This window comes from Cherax quadricarinatus, chromosome 68 (genome assembly GCF_038502225.1).
Source record: "Cherax quadricarinatus isolate ZL_2023a chromosome 68, ASM3850222v1, whole genome shotgun sequence".
Classification (NCBI taxonomy): Eukaryota; Metazoa; Arthropoda; class Malacostraca; order Decapoda; family Parastacidae; genus Cherax; species Cherax quadricarinatus.
Genome location: NC_091359.1, coordinates 15,169,158 through 15,190,634, shown reverse-complemented (window position 1 = coordinate 15,190,634; position 21,477 = coordinate 15,169,158). Strand labels below are relative to the sequence as shown.

Here is a 21,477-nt window from a genome sequence, read left to right as displayed (position 1 = left end):
TTATAATACAGTGGACCCTCGACAAACGATATTAATCCGTTCCTGAGAGCTCATCATTAATCGAAATTATCGTTAGTCGAGTTAATTTTCCCCATAAGAAATAATGGAAATCAAATTAATCCGTGCAAGACACCCAAAAGTATTGAAAAAAATTTTTTTTACCACATGAAATATTAATTTTAATGCACACAAACTGAAGAAGACATGTACAGTTACATGACACTTACCTTTATTGAAGATCTGGTGATGATTGATGGGATGGGAGGAGGGGAGACTGTGGATGGTGTTAGTGTTTAGAAGGGGAATCCCCTTCCATTAGGACTTGAGGTGTCAAGTCCTTTTCCGGGGTTACTTCCCTTCTTCTTTTAATGCCACTAAGACCAGCTTGAGGGTCACTGGACCTCTGTCGTACAACATATCTGTCCCGTTCCTTTATGACATTCCTAAAATGTTTCACAACATTGTCAGTGTCACAATTAAACACTTGTTCAGGTTTCAGTTCTTCACTGTCTATGTACTCCTTGAATTCCTGCACATATTTTTCAACTGCTTTTTGGTCCAAACTGGCAGCCTCACCATGCCTTATCACACTATGTATGCCACTACGATTCTTAAATCTCTCAAACTAACCTTTGCTGGCCTTAAGTTCACTCACATCACCACTAGTTGCAGGCATTTTTCTAATTAAATCCTCATGCAACTTCCTAGCTTTTTCACATATGATCGCTTGAGAGATGCTATCTCCTGCTATCTGGTTTTTGTTTATCCACACCAATGACAGTCTCTCAACATCTTCTATCACTTGCGATTTCAGTTTCGAAAACATAGTTGCACCTTTGGCAAGGATCTAAACCTCCATAATCTGACACCCAATCAAAACCTATTGGAAAGTAACTGCCTTTACTACACAGCATCACAAGCCAGCACTATCCTAAACAATGCTAAAAGTCTATCAGTACTTAACTACAACATCAGGTCCTTAAGCAAACACTATGATGACCTCCTGGCACTCCTTGAATCACTAAAGACACCCTTCTCCTGCATTATTCTTACTGAGACCTGGCTTAAGCAGGACACAATAGATATCTACCCTCTACCAGGATACACAGCAATCCACAACTGCAGACCATACCAAGTTGGGGGTGGTATTGCAATCTATTACTCTAACCAATTATCTTGTATTAGCACCACTTGCTTTAGTGATGAATATGGGGAATACATTTTTGCTAATTTTACTGTAAAAAACCTTAAGACGCCTATAACAATCGGTGCCATTTACCGGATACCCCACACAAACATCCCAAATTTCAGTGAGAAATTAAAGGCACTAATAACAAACAGACAAATGAATAGGCACCACCTTCTCTTAGCTGGAGACATCAACATCAACCTTGGCCTACTAGATGATCAGCCTGTAACTGATTTCATCAACAATATGAACAACACACTTCTCATACCAACAATAACTAAACCAACCAGGCTCACTGAGACAAGTGCAACCATAATAGACCACATATTGACCAATATACTAGCCCCCCTTAAATCAGGGATAATCACAGATAGCACTACAGACCACTACCCTACCTTCCTCTTGACAAACATTAGTAAACCACCACTTGAATACAACAAAGTTTCATTTAGACTCCATGACGAGGCCTCAGTAAGGAAGTTCACAGCTGACCTAGAGACTGTTGACTGGCCTACAGAATTCTCCAAGGCCAATGGTATTGATGACTGGACAGACATTTTTCTTAACAAAATATTAGACTATACAACAAACATTGTCCTATAAAAACGAAACAGATCACAAACAAACGGCTTGGTTGCCCATGGCTAACCAGCATCATTCTGAAATCCATTTAAAAGAAACACCAATATGAAAAGCAGTATAGACAAGGCTTAATACACAAAGATATTATTAAACACTATTCATCAGTTTTTCTTCTCTTTTTTAGTAAATGTTTACAGGAGAAGGGGTTACTAGCCCATTGCTCCCGGCATTTTAGTCGCCTCATACGACACGCATGGCTTACGGAGGAAAGATTCTTTTCCACGTCCCCATGGACAATAGAAGAAATAAAGAAGAACAAGAGCTATGTAGAAAAAGGAGAAAAACCTAGATGTATGTATATATATATGCATGTGCAAGTCTGTGAAGTGTGACCAAAGTGTAAGTTGGAGTAGCAAGATATCCCTGTTATCTAGCGTGTTTATGAGACAGAAAAAGACACCAGCAATCCTACCATCATGCAAAACAGTTGTGTAAGCACAGTTGTGTAAAGCACCCTTCTGGCAAGACAGTGATGGAGTGAATGATGGTGAAAGTTTTTCTTTTTCAGGCCACCCTGCCTTGGTGGGAATCGGCCAGTGTGATAATAAAAAAAAAAAAAAATTCATCAGTTCTCACCAAAGTAATAAAGAAAGCCAAACAACTATACTACTCCAGTAGATTCACTGACACAAGAGGAGATATAAAAAAGACCTGGAAAGCACTCTCTCAGATTCTAGGGACCCACAAACTGAAAAAAAACCAAGAATATTGTCCTAACTAAACCTAATGAAACACCACTGCATCCCACTGACACCGCTAACAAGATAAACGACTTCTTCTCAACCGTAGGATCTAATCTCGCCAATAAAATCCCACGTACCAATGCCCATGCCGGGGACTACCTAGATGGGAATTTCCCAAATTCCTTCTATCTTGCACCAACTGAGCCCACGGAAGTCACCGAGATTATAAAGTCACTTAAAAATAACTCAGGTAATCTGTCTCATGTCCCACCATTATTGTACAAGCAAGCGGCCCATGTCCTTTTGCATGCTATCTCATTACTTTTTAACAAGTCACTAGAAACTAGCATCTTCCCGAAACTACTGAAGATGGCAAGGGTTACACCAATACATAAAGGTGGTGACCCTACAGATTTAAACAATTATACGCCAATATCAAACATACCATTGCTATCCAAAATCTTTGAGAAACTCGTGCACAGGAGACTATATTCATTTATAACGGCACAAAACATACTCAACTCCTGCCAGTTTGGATTCAGGAAAAATAAAAGCACTAACGATGCAATCATAAAAATGCTAGATCTGCGTTACACAGCATTGGAAAATAAGGAATATCCACTAGGAATTTTTATTGACCTAAGAAAAGCTTTTGACACAGTAGACCACGGCATCCTACTCTACAAACTTGACCATTATGGTATAAGAGGCCATGCGCTTGCATATTTCAAATCTTACTTTACTAATAGGTATCAGTATGTCACCATTAAAGGCACAGCATCAACAACACGGCCACTTGATACTGGAGCTCCGCAGGGAAGTGTCCTTGGTCCCCTGCTCTACCTCATATACATCAGTGATCTTCCAAACGTATCTCAACACCTGAATCCCATTCTCTTTGCTGACGACACAACTTATGTCATCTCTCACCCTAATCTTGCCACTCTCAACACCACTGTTAACGAGGAGCTGATCAAAATATCGACTTGGATGACAGCCAATAAACTTACGCTTAACACTGACAAAACCTACAACATTATGTTTGGTAGCAGAGCAGGAGTTGCGCAAATTAACATTAAGATCGAAAAAACTCTAATTGCCAGACATAATGAGGGCAAATTCCTAGGCCTATACCTCGACAGCAACCTGAATTTCAACACCCATATCCAACACATAACCAAAAACATATCCAAAACGGTTGGGATCCTCTCCAAGATACGATACTACGTGCCACAAACTGCCCTTCTCACACTATACCATTCACTTATATATCCATACCTCACCTATGCTATCTATGCTTGGGGTTCAACTGCAGCAACACACCTAAAGCCAATAATAACCCAACAAAAAGCCGCAGTAAGAATAATCACTAAATCCCATCCCTGGGAACATACCCCACCACTCTTCATAGATCTAAACTTACTCCCTGTTCAGTACATCTTCACTTACTACTATGCAATCTACATCTACAGGACCTTAAATTCCAATATTAACCTTGACCTAAAATGCTTTCTTGATAGTTGTGACAGAACCCACAGGCATAACACCAGACACAAACATCTCTATGACATTCCCCGTGTCCGAATAAGCCTTTACAAAAATTCAATGTATGTCAAAGGCCCTAAAATCTGGAACACCCTACCTGAAGACCCTAGAACTGCAGACACATTCATCACCTTCAAAACTACCATTAGAAAACATCTTATCTCCCTGATACACCCTGTCAACTAATTACACGAATACCACTTGGTGGTTCACACTTACACTCACTCACCCATTTGACCATAAACAGAAATATCAATCTCAATCTTAAAATAATGAATCCTAACTAATCATAAGTTGGCCTGTGATACTCCAATACTGAAACTATGTATTGTGCCAAAACAAAAGCATTCACATTGCTAAACTCACAAACTAGTATTTAGTCACTTAGCCATTTAAGATCTAATTTAAGATCTAATCTAAGTCTGCCTGAAATGCCTAGCCATGCTAGGTGTTCTAGTGGTACACTCTAATTATTATTTTACTACATATAAACCACACAATAACCAAATTCTGTAAACTCAGCATTGTAATCCTTATAGAGAATAAACTTTGAATTTGAATTTGAAACTTTGACAGCTTCCTTGATTGCCGTTTTCTTGGCCACAATAGTAGTGATGGTTGATTGGGGTTTTGTGTACAACCTGGCCAGCTCGGAGACACACACTCCACTTTCATACTTAGCAATGATCTCTTTCTTCATATCCATAGTAATTCTCACCCTTTTTGCTGTAGGGTTGGCACTAGAAGCTTTCTTGGGGCCCATGGTGACTTATTTTGCAGGTTCAATCACTAAAAACGCTGTGATAATATGAAATGTTCCGATTATATGTTTGGATGGGACCGTAGTGGCTGGCTGGCTTGTAAACACTGGCCACAAGTGGACGCGTCTCAGATGGAACGAATCGTGTTGGTCGAGTTTTTTAGCGCTAGTCGAGGCAAAATTTTTGCATTAAAATGTATCGCTAGTCAGATTTAACGTTAGACGATGCCATTGTTGGTCTAGGGTCCACTGTAATTATTATTATTAATTTAGTGAACTGAAGCTATATTGTTATATTAATAATAATAATAATAATATTATTATTATTATTATTATTATTAATTTAGGGAACTGTAACTCCATCGTTATTGTAATAATACAGTAGACCACCATTGAAGAATTGCTGCACAATTTTATGTAACACGTCATATAATTAATTTAACATGGATCAGTTTGTGGGAAGGAAAACAAAAATTCTATTTTGCTCAAGCAGCCGCTTTGTTGTGGAGCATCTGGGGAGCCATCCCCTTCCACTCCCCGACACCACCCCACAATCCCAGCATTCGTAATTCATACGTGTCCAGTCTTTCTCTGCTACAAGGCAGCTGTGTTATATTTTAATTACTATATCTTGTATCTGCCAAGCAAACATGACACCCAGTAGCTATGCTAATGTTGCTGAAAGTGGCATGAAGAGGTATAAGCACTTAAGTCTTAGAATTAACAAAGATATTAGACAAGAGATAACCTGTAGCTGTAACTGAAGTGTTACTTTGTACACAGAAAAAGAGGTTAACATGAGTTTGTGTGACTGAATGACTGACTTACTGAATGACTGACTGAACTGACTGACTTACTGAGTGACTAGACTGACTTACTGAGTGACTAGACTGACTTACTGAATGACTTGACTGACTTACTGAATGACTTGACTGACTTACTGAATGACTTGACTGACTGATTGAACTGACTGACTTACTGAGTGACTAACTGAGTGACTAGACTGACTTACTGAGTGACTAGACTGACTTACTGAATGACTTGATTGACTTACTGAATGACTTGACTGACTTACTGAATGACTTGACTGACTTATTGAATGACTTGACTGACTGACTTACTGACTGACTTACTGACTTACTGACTGACTTGGTGGACTTACTGAGTGACTTGACTGTAGTAATATTATATTATTATTATTGATGAAAAGAAAAAGAGAATGATTTCCATGGAATTAATGCATGAAATCATAGATAAACAAGCGAGGTGTCCAGGTATGGGTTGAGGGGGAAGAGGGAGGGGGAAGCTGGCTCATAACTCAAATGTTGGCTTGTAACTCAGAGCAAAAATTGACCATGGACGGCTCGTATCTCAAAAAACTCGTAAGTTGGGACACTCGTAAGTCAGGGTTCCACTGCACGTATAAAGATACACAACATATCCTTCCAAACTGCCAATATCCCAAACCCCTCCTTTAAAGTGCAGGCATTGTACTTCCCATTTCCAGGACTCAAGTCCAGCTATATAAAAATAACCAGTTTCCCTGAATCCCTTCACTAAATATTACCCTGCTCACACTCCAACAGCTCATCAGGTCCCAAATACCATTCTTCTCCATTCACTCCTATCTAACACGCTCACACACGCTGGCTGGAAGTCCAAGCCCCTCGCCCACAAAACCTCCTTTACCCCCTCCCTCCAACCTTTTCGAGGATGACCCCTACCCCGCCTTCCTTCCCCTACAGATTTATACGCTCTCCATGTCATTCCACTTTGATCCATTGTCTCTGAATGACCAAACCACCTCAACAACCCCTCTTCAGCCCTCTAACTAATACTTTTATTAACCCTTTGACCGTTTCGGTCATATATACAGTGGACCCCTGACATTCGATGGCATCAACATTCGATGCATTTTAACGCAAAAATTTCGCCTTGACATTCGATGGAAAACCCGACATTCGATACGATTTGTATGAGATGTGTCGACGTGTGGCCTGAACTGCCCCGTGTGTGCCAGTGTTTACAAGCCAGCCAGTGTGTGCGCATCTAAGGATACATTCGGTACATTCCATATTATCCATATTATCACTGTTTTGGTGCTTGTTTCTGCAAAATAAGTAACCATGGGCCCCAAGAAAGCTTCTAGTGCCAACCCTTCGAGACAAAAGGTGCTAATGACTATTGAAATGAAGAAAGAGATAATTGCAAAGTACGAAAGTGGAGTGCGTGTGTCGGAGTGCATGATGATTTGGTAAAGAAATTGCCTGCAACTAGTGGTGATGTGAGTGAAGTTAAGGCCAGCAAAGGTTGGTTTGAAAGATTTAAGAATCGTAGTGGCATACAGTGTGGTAAGGCATGGTGAGGCTGCCAGTTCAAGTCCTAATGGAAGGGGATTCCCCTTCTAAACACTAACACCATCCACACTCTCCCCTCCTCCCATCCCATCAATCATCACCAGATCTTCATTAAAGGTAAGTGTCAATTATTCTATTGTTATTAATGTATTGTTATTGTTGTTGTTGTAATTATTCTATTGCATTAAACTTAATATTTCATGTGGTAAATTTTTTTTTTCATACTTTTGGGTGTCTCACACGGATTAATTTGATTTCCATTATTTCTTATGGGGAAAATTAATTCGACTTTAGATATTTTCGACATTCGATAGCTCTCAGGAACGGATTAGTATCAAATGTTGAGGGTCCACTGTATTCGTATTACGAACCACCGTGTTTAACGTATATGCACTCAAAAATTCTAGCGGCTTCAAATCAAGCAGGAGAAAGCTGGTAGGCCCACATATGAGAGAATGGGTCTGTGTGGTCAGTGTGCACGATATAAAAAAAATCCTGCAGCACGCTGTGCATAATGAGAAAAAAAAACTGACCGTCTTTTTGCATTAAAATGCCGAATTTGAGGTGTATTTTCATATAGTTTTTATGGTTAAATTCTCGTTTTCATAGTCACATTTGATAGACTGCAAAACATATTGTAGAACTAGAGGTGATTTTGATTGGTTTTACTATGAAAAGAACCCTGAAATGGAGCTCAAAGTAGGGGAAATGTTTGATTTTTGCTGATGTTCAAGAGTAAACAAATAATGTCATTGTCCCATAAATGTCCAACTAGCCAATCTAATATGCAGTCATGAATGAGTTGATGTTAATTATACAATTATTACAACATTGCATTAGTCTGCATAGTAGTAAATCTATTTTTTGTTTGAATAAAAATTCAAAATAGAAAGCAAGAGTAATATCAGAGGGGCCTGGAGATGTGACTGATGAACAAAGAAAATGTTATTTTAGAGCCAGGAATGTCTGCATTGTTCATTCTGGACCTTATTTTGAAATTGGCATATTTTTTGATTTGCATGAAATTGGCCAAATTGCCAAATTCTGACCACTTTATTGGGTACTTGAAATCGGTAAATGGGCAGTTTCTTGTACTCAGTAGATAGAACAAATGGAGTTCTAAAGAAATAGTTATGAGTTTGGTCAACTGAAACAATGGAATTAGCTGAAAATAGGGCTCAAAGTGGGCAAAATCGCTGATTCGTAAATATCGCTGAGGTTGCTAACTTCGCAAGAGCGTAATTCCGTAAGTTTTCCATCAAATTTCGTAATTTTGGTGTCATTACCATCGGGAAAAGATTCTCTATCATTTCATAAGATTTTTTTTTTTTTCCCCAAATATTTTGTGACACCAGGAGACACCTCAGGATTTGGGGGTTTCGACAGTCAAAGGGGTTAACTCCACACCTAATTTCCACACTACAAATTTTGTGCATAATATTTACACCACACATTGCCCTTAGACAGGACATCTCCACTGCCTCCAACTGTCTCATCACAGCAGCATCTACAACCCAAGCTTCACACCCATATAAGAGTGTTGGTACCACTATACTTTCATACATTCCCTTCTTTGCCTCCATAGATAACTCTTTTTGTTTCCACATATACCTCAATGCACCACTCGCCTTTTTTCCTTCATCAATTCTATGATTAACCTCATCTTTCATAAACCCATCTGCTGACACATCAACTCCCAAATATCTGAAAACTTTCAATTCTTCCATACTCCTCTCCAATGTGATATCCAATTTTTCTATATATAAATCATTTGATACCCTCATCACCTTACTCTTTTCTATGTTCACTTTCAACTTGCTACCTTTACACACACTCCCAAACTCGTCCACTAACCTTTGCACTTTTTCTTTAGAATCTCCCATAAGTACAGTATCATCAGCAAAAAGTAACTGTGTCAATTCCCATTTTGTATTTGATTCCCCATAATTTAATCCCACCCCTCTCCTGAGCACCCTAGCATTTACTTCTTTTATGACCCCATCTATAAATATATTAAACAACCATGGTGACATTACACATCCCTGTCTAAGACCTACTTTTACCGGGAAGTAGTCTCCCTCTCTTCTACACACCCTAACCTGAGCCTCACTATCCTCATAAAAACTCTTTACAGTCAGAGGGCTAGAGAGGAGTTGTTGAGGAGGTTTGGTCATTTAGAGAGAATGGATCAAAGTAGAATGACATGGAGAGCATATAAATCTGTTGGGGAAGGAAGGAGGGGTAGGGGTTGTCCTCGAAAAGGTTGGAAGGAGGGGGTAAAGGATGTTTTGTGGGCGAGGGGCTTGGACTTCCAGCAAGCATGTGTGAGCGTGTTAGATAGGAATGAATGGAGACGAATGGTTTTAGGGACCTATTGAAAAAAAAACAAAAAAAATTGACTCAGGCTTTGGCTGCCTTGCTGTGTACTTCGACCCACGAAGGATCAGTGAATAGTTAGGTAAATTTTTGAGTCAGACCATTGGACTGTTTCAAATGGTTGAGATATGCCTTTGTAACATGTAGAGAGAATGGAGCGAAACAGAATGACTTCAAGAGTGTATCAGTCTGTAGTGGAAGGAAGGCGGGGTAGGGGTCGGCCTAGGAAAGGTTGGAGAGAGGGGGTAAAGGAGGTTTTGTGTGCGAGGGGCTTGGACTTCCAGCAGGCATGCGTGAGCGTGTTTGATAGGAGTGAATGGAGACAAATGGTTTTTAATACTTGACGTGCTGTTGGAGTGTGAGCAAAGTAACATTTATGAAGGGGTTCAGGGAAACCGGCAGGCCGGACTTGAGTCCTGGAGATGGGAAGTACAGTGCCTGCACTCTGAAGGAGGGGTGTTAATGTTGCAGTTTAAAAACTGTAGTGTAAAGCACCCTTCTGGCAAGACAGTGATGGAGTGAATGATGGTGAAAGTTTTTCTTTTTCGGGCCACCCTGCCTTGGTGGGAATCGGCCGGTGTGATAATAAAAAAAAAAAAATCTCTATTTGAAATTATAATATGCATTAATTTTCAGGCAAGAGTGAAGATTATGTGGACGATGAAGACATGCAGGCAACAGTTGAAGTTGAAATGGCAGAAGATGACGACGATGACGATGATGATGACGAAGAAGAGGACGAGCCAGAAGCTCTTCGACAATCTCATTCTCACTCTCAGCCACCACCGCCTCCCATACCGGAGACTCAACCCTTACCCCAGCCACCACCAAGTTTAGTGAAGTCATCCACATCTATGCCACAATTACCACCATCTTTATCCCAATCATCAGCATCTCTGCATCAGTCATCATCCTCTGTTCCACTGCCAGTGCAGCCAATACCACAGTCCCTAAATGTCATACCACAGTTATCTCTGAAACCTACTCCACTTCCTGAAGTCTCACCTTCACAGAAGCCACCACCCCTGCACACTCATGATCCTCAGAAACCAAAATCTTCAGCACAACCACTGGATGTGTAAGTATTACGTTTCTCAATACAGCTAGTGGATGTGTGGGCTCTACATTTGCAGTATCTAGAACACCTTGTAGATGTGTAAGCATTGTATTTCTGCAGCACTTTATGTAATTAGGCATTACATTTCTTGAGCTGCTAAGAATACCCACCTTTAACCCCTTAACCCTTAAACTGTCTAAACGTAGATCTACGTTTGTGTGTGTAGCACTCTGAACGTAGATCTACGTTTTATTTTTCATTCCTTCAAATTTGGCACAATAGGCTTGAGTCGCCTTGACATGAAAGAATGGGTTTGTGCACTCAGTGTGCTCAGTATTAAAAAAAATCTGGGAGCACTTAGTACCTTGTGGTAGCACCAGTTCAATTGAGCGCCAGCTAGAGCAAATAGCATGGCAAACACCAGGGATTCACTGATGCCATGTTGCATTAACACTCCCATTTTAAGAGGGAAGTAAAATAAAAATAGGTTTGATAAATATATGAGTGAGTGGGTGGGTGTGAGTTGGGTCTTACTAGCTTGTGCTACTAGGTCTGGTGCCATGCTCCTTCCTTCAATGGATGTGACCTGACTAGGTGGGTCATTGGTCTAAGCCAGGGGGGATTGACATAGCCCTGCCTTGCATGGGCCAGTAGGCTTGCTGCAGTGTTCCTTCTTTTTTGTGTTCTTATATATTTGGCAGGCTGGCCAGCTGGCTGGCTTGGGCTCTGTCTCTTTCTATATCTATGTCTGTCTATATCTCTGTCTTTCTATATCTCTGTCTCACATGTACACAAGTACAGTTATTATACATAGTGTAAATTACCTAGGATAACCCAAAAATTCCAGGCAAAGATAGACAGATAGATAGACAAAGAAAGATAGACAGACAAACATGTTTGTGTGTATCAGTGAGAACAAAATCAGGGTTGTGATGAATGATTTTGAAAATCGACAACTTGAAGAATTGAGACACTTATGCAACATATGGGAATCTTTATTGAACAAACGTTTTGCCACACAGTGGCTTCATCAGTCCAATACAAAGTAGAAATGGGCAAGGAGAGGAGGAGTTTGAGGTAATCAGTCCCTCAACCTGGAATTGATGTGTTCAGTCCATCACTCTTGCAGGAAGTACAGCATAGGGCCAGAGAGGTGGCTTATAATGTATACTGCAGTCAGACGAGTCAAAGCAGGAGGAGGCGGGATCACATCTCCTTACCCATTTCTACTTTGTATTGGACTGATGAAGCCACTGTGTGGCGAAACGTTTCTTCAATAAAGATTCTCATATGTTGCATAAGTGTCTGAATTCTTCAAGTTGTCGGTTTTCAAAACCATTCATCACATCTGTCAGACACTGCAACATCATGGGATCTTGGTACAAAGACTTCAATGCTTGTCCAACCTTACTTCGACGACCTACTTACACTAGTGGCAGGTCCCACTGTGATCCCACCTCCTCCTGTTTCGACTCATTTGACTGCAGTATATAAGCCACCTCTCTGGCCCTGTGCTGTACTTCCTGCAAGAGTGATGGACTGAACACATCGATTCCAGGTTGAAGGACTGATTACCTCAAACTCCTCCTCTCTTTACCCATTTCTACTTTGTATTGGACTGATGAAGCCACTTGTGTGGCAAAACGTTTCTTCAATAAAGATTCCCATATGTTGCATAAGTGTCTCAATTCTTCAAAATCAGGGTTCCCCGAGTGCCCATTTATCAAATGCCACTGGGCTGTCAACACATGTTTCATATATTTATACTCCAGGCAGACAGATAAGAAGAGACAAACAGGCAGACAGACAGATAGACAGACAGATAGATAGACAAACAAACATGTTTGTGTGTAACTGTAATAACAAATATAGCGAGGGTTAGCAAATACATTAGCGAGTGTGGGTGGGTGTGAGTTGGACCTGACTAGCTTGTGCTACTAGGTCTCATGTCGTGCTCCTTCCTTCAGTGGATGTGACCTGACTAGGTGGTGGGTCATTGGTCTAAGCTGTGGGGGGGGGGGGGCGCATGGACCTGCCATGCATGGGCCAGTAGGCCTGCCGCAGTGTTCCTTCTTTCTTATGTTCTTATGTATTCGGCAGGCTGGCCGGCTGGCTGGCTGACTGGCCGGCTGGCTTTGGCTGGCTTTGGCTGTCTCTGTCTATATCTCTGTATCTGTGTCTCTCACATGCACACATAAATACAGTTATTATACATAGTGTAAATTACCTAAGATAACCCAAAAATTCCAGGCAAAGATAGATAGACAGGCAGACAGACAAACATGTTTGTGTGTATCATTGAAAACAAATATAGCCAGGGCTCCCCAAGTGCCCATTTATCAACTGTCACTGGGCTGTCAACAGATGTCATAACACCATTCTTCGAGGAATTTCATATACTGTACTCCAGGCAGACAGAAAGACAGATAAGCAGAGGCAGACAGACAGACAGACAGATACAGACAGACAGACAAATAGACAGAGAGACAAGACATGTTTGTGTGTAACAATGATAAGAAATACAGCGAGGGTTATTTGGAGCAGTGGGCATATATCAAATGTCACTGGGCTGTCAACAGTATAGGGATGCCTTTCATAACAACATGCTTCAAGGTATATGCCAGGGTATCTAAAACATTGCTGGGACCTACAAATACTTTGTATATATTTCTAGACAATAGTAAATAACCCAGGCAGGGGTAAATGTTCACCTCTCAATGTGATTGTGACTATTTGAGCACTATTTCTGTACCTAATATTAGTGTCAAAACAAAGATTGGCTATGAAATCATAAGAACTATTATAGTGTAAATTGTAATTATCAGAACATAAAAAATATATAAATTAAAATAAAAACAAGAAAAAAAGGTATATCGGCAACACTTCTGCAAGTGGCAGGAGTCGATGTTGCCATCAGCTGAGCATCCAGAGCCAATTTCGCGATCTTATATATCGGTAAGTAGTGACCCTAAAAAAAATTTTTTAATCCTATAACGTGTAGAAAAATGTGAGGCTCAGGTTAGGGTGTGTAGGAGAGAGGGAGATTAATTCCCAGTAAAAGTAGGTCTTAGACAGGGATGTGTAATGTCACCATGGTTGTTTAATATATTTATAGATGGGATTGTAAAAAAGTAAATGCTAGGATGTTGGGGAGAGGGGTGGCATTAAATTATAGGGAATCAAATACAAAATGGGAGTTGACACAGTTACTTTTTGCTGATGATACTGTGCTTATGGGAGATTCTAGAGAAAAGTTGCAAAGGTTAGTGGAAGAGTTTGGGATGGTGTGTAAAGGTAGAAAGTTGAAAGTGAACATAGATAAGAGTAAGGTGATGAGGATATCAAAGGATATAGATAAAGAAAAATTGGATATCACATTGGAGAGAGGGGTATGGAAGAAGTGAATGTTTTCAGATATTTGGGAGTTGACTTGTAAGCAGATGGGTTTATGGAGGATGAGGTTAACCATAGAAATGATGAAGGAAAAAAGGCAAGTGGTGCATTGAGGTATCTGTGGAGACAAAAAAAAACGTTATCCATGGAGACAAAGAAGGAAATGTACGAAAGTATAGTGGTACCAACACTCTTATATGGGTGTGAAGCTTGGGTTGTAAATGCTGCAGCAAGGAGGTGGCTGGAGGCAGTGGAGATGTCCTGTCTAAGGGCAGTGTGTGGTATAAATATGCACAAAATTCGGAGTGTGGAAATTAGGAGGAGGTGTGGAGTTACTAAAGTATTAGTCAGAGGGGTGAAGAGGGGTTGTTGAGGTGGTTTGGTCATTTAGAGAGTATGGATCAAAGTTGAATGACTTGGAGAGCGTATAAATCTGTAGGGAAAGGAAGGCGGGGTAGGGGTTGTCCTCAAAAAGGTTTTAGGGCAGGGGTAAAGGATGTTTTGTGGGCAAGGGGCTTGGACTTCCAGCAAGCATGTGTGAGCATGTTAGATAGGAGTGAATGGAGACGAATGGTTTTTGGGACCTGACGAGCTGTTGGAGTGTGAGCAGGGTAATATTTAGTGAAGGGATTCAGGGAAACTGGTTATTTTTATATAGCCAGACTTGAGTACTGGAAATGGGAAGCACAATGCCTGCACTTTAACCCTTTTAGGGTTTCCGACAAGAGAAAGCTGGTAGGCCTACATATGAAAGAATGGGTCTATGTGGTCAGTGTGCACAGTATAAAAAATATCCTGCAGCACACAGTGCATAATGAAAAAAAAAAAAACTTTGACCATGTTTTTGGTTTAAAACAGCGACTTTGTACAGTATTTTCGTAAGGTATTTATGGTTGTATTATAGTTTTCCTGGTCTCATTTTATAGAATGGAAGACATATTACAGAAATTGACATTATTTTGATTGGTTTCACAATGAAAAGTACCTTGAAATTGAGCTCAGAATAGCAGAAATTTTCGATTTTTGCCAAAGTTCAAAAGTAAACAAATCATGCCATGCGTCCAATGCACATCAACTGGTGAGACTAATATTCTTTCACAATTGCGCTGATATTATTTATACCATTTCTACACTAATGCAGTAGTCTGCATAACAGTAAATCTTTATTTTTTGTGAGAATAAAAATTCAAAGCAAAGTGGAAAGCAAAGGAAATGTAAGAGGGGCCTGGGGACATGACTAATGAATAGAGGAAATATTATTTTAGTGCCAGGAATGTGTCTTGTTTATTCTGGACCCTATTTGGAAATTGGCATTTTTGAAATTTGTGTGAAATTTTCAAAATTGCTAATTTCTGACCACTTTATTGGATAATTGTAATCGGTAAATGGGTGGTTTCTTGTGCTCATTCGATAGAAAAAAATGGAGTTCTAGCGAAATAGTTATGATTTTTGTCGACTAGTACACAGGAATTGGTCGAAAATAGAACTCATAGTGGGCAAAATCGCCAACATGTGAACATCGTTGAGACCGCTAACTTCACGAGAGCATAATTCTGTAAGTCAAATTTCATACTTTTGGTGTCGTTATGATCGGGAAAAGATTCTCTATCTTTTCATAAGAAAAAATTTTTTTTTTTTTCCAAAAAATTTTTGACCCAGAGAACAAGTTTAGGAGAGGGCTTCTTGACCCTGAAAGGGTTAAAGGAGGGGTTTGGGATATTGGCAGTTTGGAGGGGTATGTTATATATGTTTCTAAACTGTTGTGTCTGGGTGCCTCTGCAAAGACAATGATTGTGTGAGTGAGGTGAAAGTGTTGAATGATGATGAAAGTAATTTCTTTTCGGTTTCAATGGTTCTGACCAGAGCTTTGGTAAGATGGGAGGGAGGAAGAAGGATGGGTAAGGATGGAATGTAGGAAAGGTTGGGGAGGGAGGAGGGGTATGTGGGGTTATAAAAGGGAAGTGGCCTATCCACTTTGGTGTAATTTGAATATGCGTGTGAGCATATTGAGTAATTTGTAAAGAGGTTGGTTTTATGAGTGGGGGTATACCTCCTGCCCATCAGTTGCACACTGCTATATTGTTGTTATACCAGTGCGTCAATGAATTGGAAGGATGCATACTGCTTACAATTGTTTTTTTTTTTTTTTTTCTCAAGAGGTTGGTCAGAAGGGCACAGCTGCAGGCGGAGGTTGGTAGCTCACCTGGAGTTGGCCGGCAAGGCAGTGATTGAGGTGGTGTCCTACTGGAGGGTAGTTGTAGGTGCAACAAGGTTAGTTGTGCAGTGTAGGTTGATAGAAGTGGGTCACCCGGAGATGGGGAGCATTAGTCCGTGTTACTGGACGTAGAATGGTTCCGGAAGTATTCAATCATCTTCTGCGGGGAGGTCGCTTAAGATTTTCGGTCGAGGGAAGTTCTTGTGGATGAAGCGTCGAACTCTTTGTTGGAGGGTCATTCTTTGGGATCTGTGGGGAGGGGTGGTGATGGTATAGTCGGTCGTGTTCACTGGTTGAGGGGGGTTCTCTCTGTCGGGCACATAAAGTTCCTGCATGTCATATAGTTGTCTCTTAGTAAGTTTGTCTAACCAGACATTGATTGTGGGGATTCTCTGTTGCATGTGTAGGTCCTCTGACCTGATTCTGTCTCTGAGTCTGGTGTTGGTGATGAAGCAGAGGGCTTTGTTTTGGACTCTTTGGAGTTTTAGCATGTTGGTTTTGGTTGTGAGCAACATGGGTACACAGGGGTATTCCAGCAGAGGTCTGATCATCATCTTGTACAGGTGTAGTTTGATGTGGGGAGGGGCTGCTTTGAATCAGTAAAGTTGGCCAAGGCGGGCTTTCGCTAGGTTTACTTTTTTGGTTATGTGGGTTGTAGAGTTGAGTAATCTGCCGATCTCGTATCCTAGGATCTTGTTTGGATTCCTAATAGCAATTTAGGTGCCTCTGATGGAAATGCCCCCTTTGTCTTCTATGGTTGATGGCAAGCTCCCAATAGTGCTGATGAGGACTTCGTCTGGGTTGGTTGTGATTCTCCATTTCTTTTCCCACCTGGCTGTTCTATTTAGTTCTTCATTCATTTTCTCTATTGCTCTCCTATGCTTGTTTGTGCCAGCTGTAGGGGTGGAGGAGACAACATGGATGACGTCTGCAAATTGGGTGATGATGGTGTCGGTGTGTTCAGGTTGGGGGAGGTTGTTGACGTATATGTTGAAGAGGATGGGGCTGAGGCAAGAGCCTTGGGGTACTCCTGCTGTTGGTGTGAAGGGGGTTGATTCTGCTCCGTGGAAGGTGGGGTGATTCTTCTTCCTGTTAAGAAGTTGTAGATGAGCCTGAGAAAGGTCCAGTTGTGATCAGGGAGGTCTACGAGTTTGTAAATGAAGCCGTCGTGCCAAAGGCTGTCGAAGGCCTTGTGCACGTCCCTGGTGGTGATAAGGGCCAGGTTCCCTTGCTTCTTCAGGCTGGCCACGGCATCAAAGATGATGTTTATGGCATGCTGAGTGCTGCGGCGGGACCTGAAGCCGAACTGCCTTTCAGAGAATAGGTGGTTGAACTCCATGTAGTAGTCGAGTCTGTTGGAGATTATTCTTTCGAAGACTTTGCCTGTGACTTTGAGTAGGGAGATGGGTCTGTAGTTCTCAGGGTTGCAGTTGTCCTTCTTTGGTTTGGTGATGAAGATCATCTTAGCTGTCTTGAAAGCCTCTGGGAAGTGACCCAATGCCAAGATGGCATAATTTCTTTTGGGGGATTTTCTTTCTTTTTGGGTCACCCTGCCTCTGTGGGAAACGGCCGACTTGTTGAAAAAAAAAATCAGTGAATCTCGGGTGTTTACCATGCTGTTTGCTCTAGCTGGTGCTCAATTGAATTGGTGTTCCCACAAGGTACTAAGTGGTCCCATATTTTTTTAATACTGTGCACATTGAGTATTAAGACCCATTCTGTGCTGACCAGACATCTCAGGCCAATTGTGCGAAATTTGGAGGCAGGAAAAATTAAACAGTGATCTAAGTTTGGAGCGCTAGCGGTAAGAAAGTAGATCTGTGTTTGGACAGTTAAGGGGTTAAGAATACTAGTGGGTTGAATTGCGTATTTTTTTAATACAGGGAAAATCTTATGATTTAACAGAGTGATCCATGATACTATAGTACTGTGTCTTGGTGCACAGCATACTAACAGTATGAACTGTGTAAAACATTTTTATAGTCTTATGTGCTCTATGACTCGTATGAGTTTAGTGCATGGTTTTTAGTATAATAAATACAGGGCTCTTTATATATCTTGTTCAGGTATTTCTGTATTTTGTAATTATGCATTTGTCCCATAAAATACTTTACATGGAAATTAATTGTGAGAATTTAATATAGGATTCACTGTTAACCCAAAATATGGAGAGGACATTTTAGACCATTTTGGTCCATCCTGAACCATTATCAAATGTATATCCTGAACCATTATCAAATGTATATCCTGAACCATTATCAAATGTATATCCTGAACCATTATCAAATGTATATCCTGAACCATTATCAAATGTATATCCTGAACCATTATCAAATGTATATCCTGAACCATTATCAAATGTATATCCTGAACCATTATCAAATGTATATTCTGAACCATTATCAAATGTATATTCTGAACCATTATCAAATCTATATCCTGAACCATTATCAAATCTATATCCTGAACCATTATCAAATCTATATCCTGAACTATTATCAAATTTATATCCTCCAATTTGTGAGTTAATAATGAAATAGTTCATTCATGGTATATTGACTTGTATTCTCTCTCATACCATCAGCTTTGCATCAGTTAAAGCACTACCGACACAGTTAACTTGTGCTCAACTTGAAGCCGAGATCAAGGGCGGAACAATCAGCCCAGACTCCACGGGATCTGCAGGCTCTTCCACTCACCAAAGGTAACTGAAAGATTTTTCCTTGGGAACATTTATCAGTGCATCAGAAGTTATATCACGACCTAAAATCAAAGTAGGTTGAAGTTGACAAAATACTACAAATGTGTAATTGCATATGCAGTAGAAGAATTTGAATATGAAGTAGGCAAAATACTACAGATGTGTAATTGCATATACAATAGGAGAATTGAATGTGCTGTACTGGGGTAGGAGATGGGATTACTTTACTTGTTTATGGTAAATAATGTCTTTTCAGTAATCCTCAATCCAAACGAACACGGAACTATAAGTCTGTGAATTGCAAACTTGAACTGACAAATAGGTGTGCATCTGACTCAAGAAATCAAGTTAATGTAGACCAAACACAGCTCAATGGACCCATGACACCAGGGTAAGGGCTATACATTGTTAAATTTTTATGTTTTCGATACTTAATGATTAATATATATTTTTGCAAAATTGGGAAATACAGTAGCTGTTTTTATAAAAATAGATGCTTTGCTATTCAACCTATAGCCGTTTTATAGGATAGTCTAAAGATCACGAAGGCACACAATGGTATCCTAGTCATACGTGTTGTTGGAGTGTGGGCAAGGTAACGTTGATGAAGGAATTCAGGGAAATTAGTAAGCTAGATGTAAGAGTCCTGGAGGTGGGAAGTGCAGTGCCTACACTCTGAAGGAGAGGTGGAGATTTGCAGTATAGAGGGCCATTTGAGTTGTGATGTTTACATGCTAATGGCAAAGCAGTTAGGAATGAATAATGACTATCCTTTCCTTTTTGGTCATTCTGTCTTGGTGGAAGACAACTGGGACATTAAAAAATAAATTTGATGCAGAAACTGGTCTCTTCTCTTGAGATTACCAGGGGAAATTTGAGATTGGTGGAATTTATAGTTTACAGGCTTAAGCTGGGTTATCTACTACTATGTTAATGTTAAAAAAAGGCCAATTTATTTTAATGGAAATTTCTTAAACATTTTCTTTCTTTCAACGCACCAGCCATTTCCCACTGAGGTGGGGTGGCCCAAAAGGAAAAACGAAAGTTTCTTAAACATATCCGTGCCATTTTATATTGAATTTATTTATATTTATTTATATTGAATTTCATGAAGCACTAAAACCATGTGGATAATTGAGAACAAGGCATGGTAAAGGCTTAATCCCTCATCTGCTAAATCATAGGCCTATTTCAATATGATGAGGCTGTTGATAATGGCTTCAGACACAGGTAGCAAAGTACACCCACTTTTACAGTGAATTTTAATGGTATTAATGATGTTTTAATATCCTGGCAGAGTAAGTGCGGCAGACATTGCAGAACTGAGAACCTTGATGATGACCTGTGTGAACCTCAATAGAGAACAAAACAAAGAAGCTGCATCTCAGACCCGCATGTTAGCTAACAAACTGGACAAAGCACTACAACAAGTCAATCAACTAGCCAAACAGTAAATGCCAACTTCTGTTTTCATTATGTACTTTAATATCACTCTGTTTTGTTATTAATAATACATTCTCACTTTTTGTTCTGGCTGTGTATATATAAAAGTCACCTTCTGTACTATTTGTATGCTTTCTTGTTTATTATTGGTTGGTTTTAGTGTCATTTATAAATATGAAAATGAAAATGTACAGTGGACCCTTGGGTATTGGTCGTAATCCATTCCAGAAAGTCGGCCAAAAACCGAAATGGCCGAAAACCGAAATAATATTTCCCCATGATGGTTGGGGATTTCAATAAAGTGGGTAAAAATGTTATGGAGGGAGTAGTAGGTAAATTTGGGGTGCCAGGGGTAAATGTAAATGGGGAGCCTTTAATTGAGCTATGTGTAGAAAGAAATTTGGTAATAAGTAATACATATTTTATGAAAAAGAGGATAAATAAATATACAAGGTATGATGTAGCACGTAATGAAAGTAGTTTGTTAGATCATGTATTGGTGGATAAAAGGTTGATGGGTAGGCTCCAGGATGTACATGTTTATAGAGGGGCAACTGATATATCGGATCATTATTTAGTTGTAGCTACAGTTAGAGTAAGAGGTAGATGGGAAAAGAGGAAGGTGGCAACAACAAGTAAGAGGGAGGTGAAAGTGTATAAACTAAGGGAGGAGGAAGTTCGGGTGAGATATAAGCGACTATTGGCAGAAAGGTGGGCTAGTGCAAAGATGAGTAGTGGGGGGGGGGGGGGTTGTAGAGGGTTGGAATAGTTTTAAAAATGCAGTATTAGAATGTGGGGCAGAAGTTTGTAGTTATAGGAGGGTGGGGGCAGGAGGAAAGAGGAGTGACTGGTGGAATGGGGAGGTAGAGGGTGTGATAAAAGAGAAAAAGGTTGCTTATGAGAGGTTTTTACAAAGCAGAAGTGTTATAAGAAGAGCAGAGTATATGGAGAGTAAAAGAAAGATGAAGAGAGTGGTGAGAGAGTGCAAAAGGAGAGCAGATGATAGAGTGGGAGAGGCACTGTCAAGAAATTTTAATGAAAATAAGAAAAAATTTTGGAGTGAGTTAAACAAGTTAAGAAAGCCTAGGGAAAATATGGATTTGTCAGTTAAAAACA

The 21,477-nt window shown here is 40.2% G+C and overlaps 1 protein-coding gene across 1 annotated transcript in view; it reads left to right on the top strand.

Moving 5' to 3' along the window:
* Positions 1–21,477, top strand: part of LOC128697683 (enhancer of mRNA-decapping protein 4) — a 154,604-nt gene that overhangs the window by 112,382 nt on the left and 20,745 nt on the right. The window contains exons 15-18 of the mRNA XM_070099709.1: positions 10,189–10,630; positions 18,802–18,921; positions 19,175–19,309; positions 20,216–20,368. Of these exons, the coding sequence (XP_069955810.1) occupies positions 10,189–10,630; positions 18,802–18,921; positions 19,175–19,309; positions 20,216–20,368 (850 nt within the window). The remainder of the gene's footprint in view (positions 1–10,188; positions 10,631–18,801; positions 18,922–19,174; positions 19,310–20,215; positions 20,369–21,477) is intronic.